This window comes from Caretta caretta, chromosome 2, assembly GCF_965140235.1.
Source record: "Caretta caretta isolate rCarCar2 chromosome 2, rCarCar1.hap1, whole genome shotgun sequence".
NCBI lineage: Eukaryota > Metazoa > Chordata > Testudines > Cheloniidae > Caretta > Caretta caretta.
Window position 1 is genome coordinate 264,605,814 of NC_134207.1, and position 11,249 is coordinate 264,617,062.

Genomic DNA, 11,249 nt, shown 5'->3' on the forward strand with positions numbered 1-11,249 from the left:
CACTCACTTCTCCTAATTCTATACTCTAGGCTCTACTGAAAGCCTCCCAACTCTCTCTGGTCATGTCCAGTCCAGACCTCTCAACTCTCTGCCTGTGGTGAAGGAAGAAGATGAAATGGCCCTACAAGGAAATTAGGGGGAATGTCTGTCTGTCTGTCTCTGTGGTGTCTCCTTTCCATGGCTTCGCAGAGGAGATGTGGACTTTGGAACTCACTGTTCTCCTTTCCTTCCCTCTGTTTCACCTTCACTCTATCTTCTTCCTAAGGGTTTTCTTTTTAACATTGCTCTGTAAGCCCAACCAGTAGTCACTAGGCTTTAGAGGAGCTTAGAGGTTCATTGCCCCAAGCCTAGATCTTCAAAGGTATTTAAACTGCCTAACTGCCATTGACTTCAATGGGAGATAGGTGCCTAAATATGCCTGAGGATCTAGGTCTCATATTATCACAATCCTGGATATGGAGGGGAGTGGAGAGGCAGATAAGGAAACGGAAGGAATTCAGGCCCCGTTCCAGCAAAACACTAAGACCATGTCCAAATATAAGCACAGAAGATCTGACCCAAAGCCCACTGAAGCCAATGGAATGATTGTAGGCTAAAGTCCATGAGTCTCCCCATTTAAATCAATGAGTCAGATCCTCAGCTGGTATAGCCCTATCGCATGCAGTACAGCTATGCCTGTAGACCTGGCTTCATGGGATTGCTCGCGTGCTCAAGTGCTGTGCTGGGCTGTGGCCTTAATGAGTCCGCCTGAATTCAACAGACACTGGGTCACGCCCCGTTCCTCGTTACCTCGTGGAAGTCAACGTGCTGAATCCAACCTCAAAGTAAGCCCAGTGAAATCAAGGGATACATTTGGCCCAATGGGGTTGGATGGGTATAAACGACAGCAGAACTGGGCTAGTCATGGAAGTAGGAAATCAGACTGAAAGGTGTCTCTGGTTGTGTTACTAACTACACCTGAGATCATTACAATGGGAAGATGGGAAATGTCCAGGGCTCGGTTATCTGGTACTTTGCAGCTGGTATCAGCATTTATAGCTATGCGATGAGAGTGTAAAATCCTACCATGCTGCCTTCGCAGTGTTTTACACCTAATCTGCCCATGTATACATGATTTCTTCATTCGTTCAGTATAATTTATTATTTGTTTGCATTGCTGTAGCACCCAAACATAGATCAGGACCCCATTGTGCTAGGTGGTGTACAAACATACAATGAAAACACAAGTCCCTGTTTGGTACAATCGGTGTCACAAGCTGCAGGGCAGGGAGGAATCAGGCCCTCCTGTTTGTTTTTCCACTTTTTAGGCTGTGTGTATTCTCTTCTTCTTCTTCGCATTTCACTCAAGTTACCAGAATAACTGGTCTGGTCAGTTGCATTTTCTGAACCCCACATCCTTGGCTGTGTAAACTGATGTAGCTCCATTGACTTCAAGATTGGGGCTTTTATCTACCAAATTGTAAGACGGGCAATTTGCTCCATTCACTGCCATAGAACAATGCTGATTTACACCAGCTGGGGACCTGGCCCTAAATGGGTGAAATTTGCCCTGTGCCGAGGTCCTGAATGAGGTTTATGCACCACTTAAGTTTTATAGAGTTAATCTGGTTTCAAACTGACTTAACAGAGCAAAATTTAGCCCCAAAATACGTAGGAACAAATCCTCAACGGGTATATATTAGCATAGACCCACTGAAGTCAAAAGACCAGTGTCAGATTGCACTAGATGAGTTTCTGCCATGTAGTTTGATGGCGCATTTATTCTTGTGAACAAGCAAGAGAGAAAAGTAATTATTTTAATGAATGAATGGTCATTAAGTGCTTTGAAGTTGGAAATCGCTACTTAAGTACTAAGTGCCAATCTCATTATGATCATTAAATACTATTAACAGTTATTGCTGGTTGTTATTTGAACTTCTCCATCCCACTGTTACTGCTATAATGGAATGTACCAACTGATGGCTGGTTCCCTGAGGACTTCTTGATTGTACAGCAGGGGTGATGTCTCTTCTGGACAAAAACAAGGGATGACTTCAGATTGTGCATACAAATCTTGCTCGCCTCATTGACATGTGTCATCTTGCTCACGTCATGTGAGCAATACAAGCAGGGTTTGGCCCTTGCTCTGACTGGCGACGAGACTGCATGTTTTAAGGGCCTGATCCAGTTTCCAGTGGCTTGGCTGGGAGCTGGATTGGTTCCTGTAATGGTCATAAACAAGGAGGCGATCCGTCTTTCCCAAACTTTCCTACAAGGTGTCCGCATTTCCCGCCGATTAAAAGAAAGAGTTTGTTTCATTGTTTTCACTTTACTCTGCAGATCCCTTTGAATAACTACCTTGTAGATACATTATAACTGCTGTGTATTGATCACACTCTTCCATGGCCAAAGTATGTTATTTTTCTATAACACATTGTGTGCACTTGTGGTGACTACTTTGGGGTTAAATGAACATAATAAAGACAGGCCAGATACTTAGCTGGCACAAATTGGTGTAGCTCCAAAAGTCAGTGGAGGAGCTATGGACATTTAAACCTGCCGGGGATCTGATTCTACAGATTCATTATTTGTAAGCTGTTGGGCAGGAATGTAGCCTCACAAGAAATGTTCTGGGGACACATGCCTCCATCTAACATTTGGGATCGTCAGACGAGGGGTTGTGATAAAAAGGTCATTTCTGGCAGATCTTTGTCACCATTTTGCACAATTATGTGGTGTGGAAAAGTGTTGATTTCCTGCTCTCCCCTGCCCCCACACCGAAATGTGAAATTTGTCTTTGAATGTTATCTCATTATTTGAAATAGAAATTCAAAATGTCAAACTTTGTATTCAAAACACAGGAGAGAAAAACAAACCCATTTTCTTTTAAAGAAAATTGTTTATTTTTAAACCCTTTGCCAGAATTAATGACGGGTTGACACAGCTAATACTTAAGGGCCAAATTATGACACACTTACTCCTGTTGAACAGTAGCCTACCTTATTATAGTAACACCCTAGATTCTCCAGCCAAGATCAGGTCCTCATTGTGCTAGATGCTGTACAAACACATAGTAAGAAACAGTCCCTGCCTCAGAGATCTTACAATATAAACAGGCCCAGAGAAGTGAAGTGATTTGCCCAAGGTCACATTGTAGGTCAGTAACAGAGTCACAAATATTAGCCAGGTCTCCGAACTCCCAGTTCAGTGCCCTTTCCACACTGTTTGTGGAATGAGGTGCTAATTGAGATGAGTACGGGTCTCAGAGTCTGAGCCTGAATAAATAAGAGACAGAAGGCGGAGGTTTGCAGTTCCTGCTCTTTCCTTGTATTGTAGTTGGCACTGAGGACTCCAAGCAGAACCGTAAAGTGTTCACCAAAGACCTCCCTGGGTCCCCAGAGACCTTCTGCTTTATCTTACTGTTAAGACACTTAACAAAACAGGGTCAAATCTTCAGCTGGTGTCAATTGCGTTAACCCCAGTGAAGTCAATGGAGCTATGCTGATTTCAACCAGCTGAGGATTTGGCCCAAGGTAACTTTTATGCAGTGCTTAATTTGTAATGAAAGAGGTGCCGGGACTCAAGCAGGTATTTTTTTACATTCATAACTGAGGAAGCAAGCCTAGAGGTGCTGGGGCTCAGCCCTGGCAAGCCCTGGCACAAATTAAGCACTATGTATGTGTAGCTACAGTTAACTCACCTCGCTATCTAGATTCCTAGTTAGAACGACTAAGGAGACAGGGAAATGATCTCAATGTTTCATAGTTACCACTAGTTTAAATGGCAGAAGTGATACAGGGTAGTCAGCAACCAGGGCCAGGTTAAGACTTTTAGAGTCCCTAAGCACTGAAAAGATTATGGTGCCCCCCCCATATGTGATTCAAAATAAAAACAATACTATACCATAAAATAAAATGTTATTTTTCGAAATGACACAAAACTTACTTGTATGCTGAAATTAAAATAGCTTCTTTCTAGATTTTCTGATTGCAAAATTCTGGATAAGTTCATTGAAGCTGACTCGACGAAGCATGGCCGCTTCCATACACAATAGGGAAAAAGAATCAAGTCTGTCCTGACACGTTGTTCTTTGAGGGTTTTTTATTCTTTTCAGCTGAGAAAAAGAGCCTTCTGCAGAGCAGTTAATAATCATCAATGTTCGAAAAACACGTAGTGCGATCTCTACATTTGGAAATACACATTGTATTCCATCTTTCAATATTGTGTCATGAAGATCAATGTGACAGAATTTCATTTTTCCTGTTTCATTAAACTTTGCGCGTATATAACAGTGGAACTGCCGTACTTCTCCACAGAGATTCATGTTCAAGTCAAGAGGGTATAAGTCAACTAGCTTTTGGGAACCTTGTGAATATTGTTCGTCAGATAGGTCCATATCGTTTAGAAAAGAAAATCTACTTGATACTTCTTTGTACACGTCACCTCTCCTTTTCATATCAGCTTCAAGTGTATCAATTATAGCATAGTAAGTAGATACATGAAATTTGTCTCTAGGATTCAATGCTGTTTCTGTTGCGCTGCTATCATTTGCTTGTTTTTTCCTGATTCGCTTGCGGGACTGGGCTTCTTTGTAGTTAGTATCAGGCAAGATCTCTTTTGATATGTCTTCAAATCTTTTGAAATCATTCCTCAAAGTGTGTAAGTGGTCTGCTAATGATTGCCAGAGGTCTACACATGTTTTCAAATCCAATTATTTTTCTTGGAGAGCTTGGCTTATGTGGTAAAAGTGTTGTAAAATTTCATTCCACATGGTCAACATGAATACAAACTCTAGTTCTTGCATCTTGTTTGCAATGTTTTCTGCCTCTCGTCTAGTTTCTCCCTTTTGTGATTGGTCTTCAGCAATACTGTCTAATGCATCCACAATCTTTGAGAAGGACTCCAGAATTGCACTTGTTGCCACGGCATGTGCCTCCCAGCGAGTATTAGAAAGAGATTTCAACACACAATCATGGCCCAAATATGTTTTAAGAGCTGCCCATCGATGTGTTGAGGCAGAAAAAAATGTATAAAGTAACTGGACTGTTGAGAAAAAACTTACTGCCACCGGACAACAATCAACAGCGCCGCGGCCAACAAGACTGAGAGAGTGCGCAGCACGTGGTATGAATATGGCACATTTGTTCTGTTCTAAAAGCTTCTTCTGCATTCCTCGATAATCCCCTGACATGTTGGCAGCGTTGTCATAAGATTGACCTCTGCACTTTGAGAAATCTATTTTGCAAACTTGGCACAGATAATGCAGTACTTGATTTGCCATTTCTTCACCAGTGTGGCTTTTCAAATTGAGGAATGTTATAAAGCGTTCAACTGCTTTTCCATCTGTGGGAAAGACATATCTTAGTACAATATTCAATTGATCAATATGTGAAAGATCAGGTGTAGAGTCGACAGACAAACTGAAGTGCCCAGCAGTACTTATTTCATCCACAATAGCTGAACGAACTTTGTCACTCATTAGACCAATGAGTTCATCACATATTGTCTTGGATAAGTATGATGGGTTACCTTTACCAGCATTCCCATATTTTGAGGTATGGCCTGCTAAAAATGGGTCAAACTGAGCCACAAGCTCCAACGATCCCAAGGAATTTCCATTCTGCAATGATCCAAATGTGTCATTTGATCCCCGGAAAGGCAGACCACGTTCAGCTAATGTTTGAATAACAGCTATAACACGCTGCAAGACATGTTGCTAGTATTCACACTCCCCTTTAATTCGTTCTTCCAATTTTTGTGTCAATCCAAAGCCCTGTCTTCAATTTCAATATGTCAACATTGAATCTCTGTAAGTAGTGCTATTTTCATGTTGTTCAATTAAAACAGTATTCCGCCAGTCACTAAATCCATCTGCAGCAAACTGGGATGTTGAAGGCTTATATGCAAAAAGTTTGCAAACAAAACCGTACACAGACCCTTTTGATGGTGAATACAGTAGCCATTCTCGAGTGTATTTCTCACCATTCGCTTTCATGCCGAAAAATATTTTTTGTGGACAATATCTTGTTTGTTTGCCATTGGTAAAAGTCCAATGTGATTTCTCAAATGGCCCAGTGTGGTGATGACAGTCATTTGGTCCACGATCTATCCAGTAAGCTACATCATCGGTACTGAAAACCCACACCCCAGGATCTTTTCTCCTATTATTTACAGCATGAGCAGGTGCAGTCTCTGACACATCCACACCTTCTAGAACAATGTCTGTTTTACCACCAGGAGTTGGATGATCAGTTACAGTCTCTGACACATCCCCATGTTCTGGAATGGTGTTTGTTTCACCAATAGAAGAATCGTCAGTCTCTGAAACACCTACAGGTTGTGGAACAATGTCTGTGCTACTGAGAGAAGATGTTGCTTCTGATGGATTTGCTTTGAAAAATGATGTCAGCTTTGGAAGATTTTGGAAGATTTCACTAGTTTTTTGTTTCTTTTCTTCCACCAGTTTACATTTCTGTGCTCCACTCAGTTGGTTATGTTTCATCCTGCCCCTTATCTCAGTTATCTGAACTTAAAAAAAAAACAAAACAAATTACACAACGTACACTATTTTTATCTATATATATATAATATAAGAAAGAAAAAAACCCAAATCAAGTACGTATAACTCAGAAGAATATATCAATAATAAAACATAAATGTATTGCAGTACATGACAGGATCTGATTTCCTCGCATTATTTCAATCTATGGGCGCCCCCCTGGTTTAGGTGGAGATAAGTAATAAAAAGAGAACAGAAAAACGGGGGGAGAGTGTGGAGTGGAGTGGAGGAAGTCTAACAAAGTTCTGATTTTTCCCATGATGACTACTTCGATGCTGGTTTTAAAATATCAAATATCAAATTTTTTCCAAAAAAAATCTCATTTTTTTTGGTGCCCCCCGCTTTGCCGTTGCCCTAAGCACGTGCTTAGTCTACCTAGTGGGTAATCCAGCCCTGTCAGCAATACGGCTGGGCAGGAACCAGATTACTCATGACATGGGAAATTCTGTGATTTAAATATTCCTATTACTAAACAATAATTCTATTCCAAAAGGGAACAAAACCAAAAGTGACATTTCCCGCGAAACAAGTTTCTGAAATGTTCATTGCATGTCACTCAAAACATTTTGTTTTAATAAAATGGAAACATTTTGTTCTGGTTTTTCTCTTTTAGCTTTTAAGCTAATGTTTTATATAAAAACGTGAGTTTGATTTCAAAACCTGTTTTGAAGCAAACAAAAAAAATAAAAACATTCTGTTCCAAAAATGTCGGCATCCTTGGAACACTTCATTTTGGGGGTTTGGAATGAAATGTCATCCCAGCGGACATGTTTTTCTAAACAGCAATTTTCACTGAAAAATGGTTTTGATAAAAAAATCCCCAGTCAGCTGTAGTTGGACCAGCTCAAGCAATCCATTCCAGGATTGCTTGCTCCCGGCCAGTAACACCATGCAGGGCAAGCCTTGTTCCTCACTCTGCAATGCACAGAGCCAGGTTGAGATACCATTAAGGATGTCTGTCTATCTGCTCAGCATAGTAAAGATTCTTCCTGTATTCACAACAACCAAGTCCAGTCTCTTCTCTTCTGCAAGGTACACGCCACACCACAAGAAAAACCCCAGTCAGGTTTTAAAACAAACCAAACAATGGGGGTTCTGCTGCTTTCCTTGGGACACTGTTCCACATTGGACCGTACTGTTAGGGAATTCTCCTTGATTGTCATCTTGGGTCCAATCCCAGTCCAGTTCAAGCCAATAGGATTTTTTTGCCACTGATTTCAAGGGAGCCAGGATTATGATTAGTTGTATCCCATTCCTCCTAATATACCCGTAGATTAATAAACTGATGTTTAAATACAGCAAATCAGGGAGCCAAAGGGAAATATGCAGGGTGTTGGATTGTTAGATTAAAGTGAGTTCTGATCTCCCAGATTTGCATATGGGATGCAGGAATTGTCTCTCTTATGGTGAAAGTTACCCCAAAGTAACTTTGTTTTCTTTCCCCCTTCAATCCCTACAGCTCATGTGGCAGAAGAGAAGAAAGAGGAGGTGTCCACCGTCTCAGGGAAAGTGGACCGGGCCCAAATCAAGAAAGAGTGTTCCAAGGGATCCAAGAAGAAAGAGGGCAGAAAGGAGCAGAAAGAAGGGTCCAAGAAAGAGGGGAAAGAAGAGACCAGAAAGAAGGAAGGAGGAAAGGGTGCAGGTGAAAAGAAGCAAAGAGGTGGAAGGAAAGGTGAGAAGGAGACAGACAGAGCTAAGGCAGGAGGCAGCACCAAGGTTGGCAGCAAAGCTGGGGGGAACGCCAAGTCCTCAGCAAGGAAACCCCAGAAAAAGAAGTGATCAGACCAACCGCGGAACTGCTGATATCCCCTCCCCCAAGCACGCGCAATGCTGCAGACCTGATGTGGAGAGTGCAGTCCTCATGCCTTGGACCTGGGAACACGGAGGAGACAAAAGCCTCAGATTCTGGAGGGACATCTGGAGCTACTTGACTGATTTCTTTAAAAGCAAAATCGCCATTGCTACAGAGGTGATGTTTCCGCCAAAGGAGAACCTGCCTCGTTGGCTAGAAAGTTATCGGTGAACAGAATGGCCCGTACAGTGCTGATTGTGTCCCAGCATACAGCCTGGAGTGAGAAATAGGAGCACAGATGGACTCATAGCAGCACAGAGCTGCCAAGAGCTAGAACATCAGGAGCGAGTCCATCTTGCAATCAGAGGTGTGACTGCAGCAGGTCTAGACACACCCGAGCTAGCTTCGATTTAGCTGGCTCGAGAACCAATAGCAGTGAAACGGCAGCAGCATGGGGCTGTACAGCCCTGCCTGGGACCCTGGGTATGTACCCGAGTGGCAAGCCCATGCTGCTGCCCAAGCTGCTGCGGCTTCACTCCTTTTGGTGCCCAAACTGGACAGATCAAAGCTGCCTCGGGTACCCCTCTGACTGCAGCATAGACAGTCCCTGGGAGAGTACTTGGCCCATTCCATCTGAGATCAAGATACTCGGCAAGCAGTTGCTAAGCCTCACACCAGCCTTCTGGGATATGTGGCATTCCTTAGAGGGCATGGGTGGCGGATATCACAGGTCAGGGGAGGCTCAGCCTCCCTGAACAGCCAGGTGTGGCCCCAGCCATGCTCTGCCCCTAAGCCCCCTTCTGCTTCCGGCTCTCCCCCCATGACCCAGGCTGTGCCCAGGACTCAGGGCAGCTGGGGCCAGTGCTCGCGCCACCTGGGGCTGGGGGCCGTGCCACCCAGTCCTCCAGGCCTGGGGACGCTTGGGCAGCCCAGGGCTGGAGCATGGGGCCAGCAGCCTCGAGGGGGTGGGGTGGGGGGGTGGGAGGGGAAGCTTTGGGCTCCAGTACAGGAGTGGGGGTGGAAGGGAGAGGCCTCAGACAGAAGGGCCTGGGCTCTGGGCTATCCTCCCCGAAGGGCGGGTCACATGCTGCCCACAATAGAGGGCTAAACTCAGGCACCAAATAATTGCTGGAAGACACAACCCATAGGATGAAGCTCTCTAATCCGTGGCTATATTAGAGATGTCTTGGGAGAAGGCTCTTCTTCCCCGTGCATCTCCTCTTAACTGTTTGGTGTTTCTCTCTGTCTCAGAGATGCTGACAGAAGCACTTTCCTGGCATGAGCTAAACACACTTTCCAACAGCCTGCCTTATCCTCTGTTTTTTTACCAAAGGTGTCATATAAATGGAGCTGTATGCCAAATATAGAATAAAGAAACAGACATCCTTTGGATGTGGGTGATGCTGTGTTCAGTTCTTCAGGTCGTACTCATCATGGGTGTGATGCTAGCAGACAAATCAGCTCATGCCAGAGCCCCAGGCCAATTCACTTGTGTATTAGTATAGATCAAAGTGATCGTTAAATGTATGAGAGTGTATTTGGTGTTTAAACTTCCTGAAAACTAGTGGGAGCTTATTTTCACTTCTCTGTCTTCTGTGATAATGTACTAGCAAACATTCACATTGTGTATACCCCTGTGATTAAATAACCCATCGAACGAGAAAGAAGTCTTGTGGAATGTAAATGAGGGACTGTAACGGAAGGGTGCTCATTTCAAAGCAAGTGGTCATTGTGTGTGATGATTGGAAGTCAAAGCCTTCAAATACATTCCCCACTCTCTCTTACGATAGAGACACCGTCAGAAGAAATTATAAATATGGATTCCAGGAAAGATCCTGCATCTCTGGGCTGTTTGGACTCTTGCAGAAAAGGGTATCAGATGCAAAGCAGAGATCCCCAGAGACAATCTGCATACCCTGAAAAGGCTTTTGGGAAACTGGGAGTTTATTACATCACTGCCACCATTTGGAATTAAACTGTGACTCACCTGTGCATATATTTTATCAACCACTCAGTTATGTGTCTAGATTTAAACAAAACCCTGCTGCAAAATGTTTCAGAGTTTGGGACACCAGCCGGCTTTCTGCTCCGGGGCTCAGCTTCTCCCAACCCACACAGGGCACATGGCCTTCTGCAAAGCAGCTGCCCTGACCACTCGCCCTCGTGGAGTCTGACCCCAGCAACAGGGAACCTACTGGAGCAGACCCAAAACTACTACCCCCGATTCCAGAACCTTCTGGATGTGGAGTGCTAAATCTGCCCAGCAACAATGACCCAGACACAACTCACTCCTTCCTCCCCGCAATGGGTCTCTTAAAGAGATATCTTCCTATTAGGCACATGGGTTACACAAGATCTGTTGTACCACATGATCTGGGAGTAAGTGACTGGAAGCAACCTAAATGCGATGTGATTTTTGGTATAGGTGGCCTTTTATCCCAAGATGCAGTTTGTCTGGGTGGCAAGACTGGAGAGTCTAAGGGGACTGTCTGTGACTCCATGGTAAGACAGGTGTGGTGATGCAGGAGTTCACTTTTGCCACAGGCTTAGTGAAATTGAATTATAAAACACACCACCAGTTTGGGCTCTCTGCCTGTACTCTGACAGTCTGCCCTGAGGTCGACACTTAAAGTCATGAGACACTTCAGACAGCCTGGAGGTGACAAGTGCTCCCAACTCCCACTGAAGTCAAAGGTGGTTGGGCGCTTTTCTATAGAGGGTCAGCATCTCAGGGCAGCAGGCTATGTGTGGACAAAGTGTACGCTTGCTTGCTCACTCTGTGTCTAGGCTAGTCTTTTTGCGCCAGTTTTAACTTGTTGGTTGATTACCAATTTCTGCACGTTAGCAGACACATTTGTAAACACCAGTCTAGATGCTCCACAAACATTTGTGTCCTGAAACAAGTGTTTGTGGAGCATC

General features: G+C 43.9%; 1 protein-coding gene across 1 annotated transcript in view; it reads left to right on the forward strand.

Annotated features, from left to right (window-relative positions):
- The window catches only part of TMIE (transmembrane inner ear), a 62,568-nt gene extending 53,291 nt beyond the window's left edge, over positions 1-9,277 (forward strand). Inside the window, exon 4 of the mRNA XM_048837366.2 lies at positions 7,998-9,277. Coding sequence (XP_048693323.2) covers positions 7,998-8,317 — 320 coding nt within the window. The 3' untranslated portion in view covers positions 8,318-9,277. The remainder of the gene's footprint in view (positions 1-7,997) is intronic.
- The last annotated feature ends 1,972 nt before the right edge of the window (positions 9,278-11,249 follow it).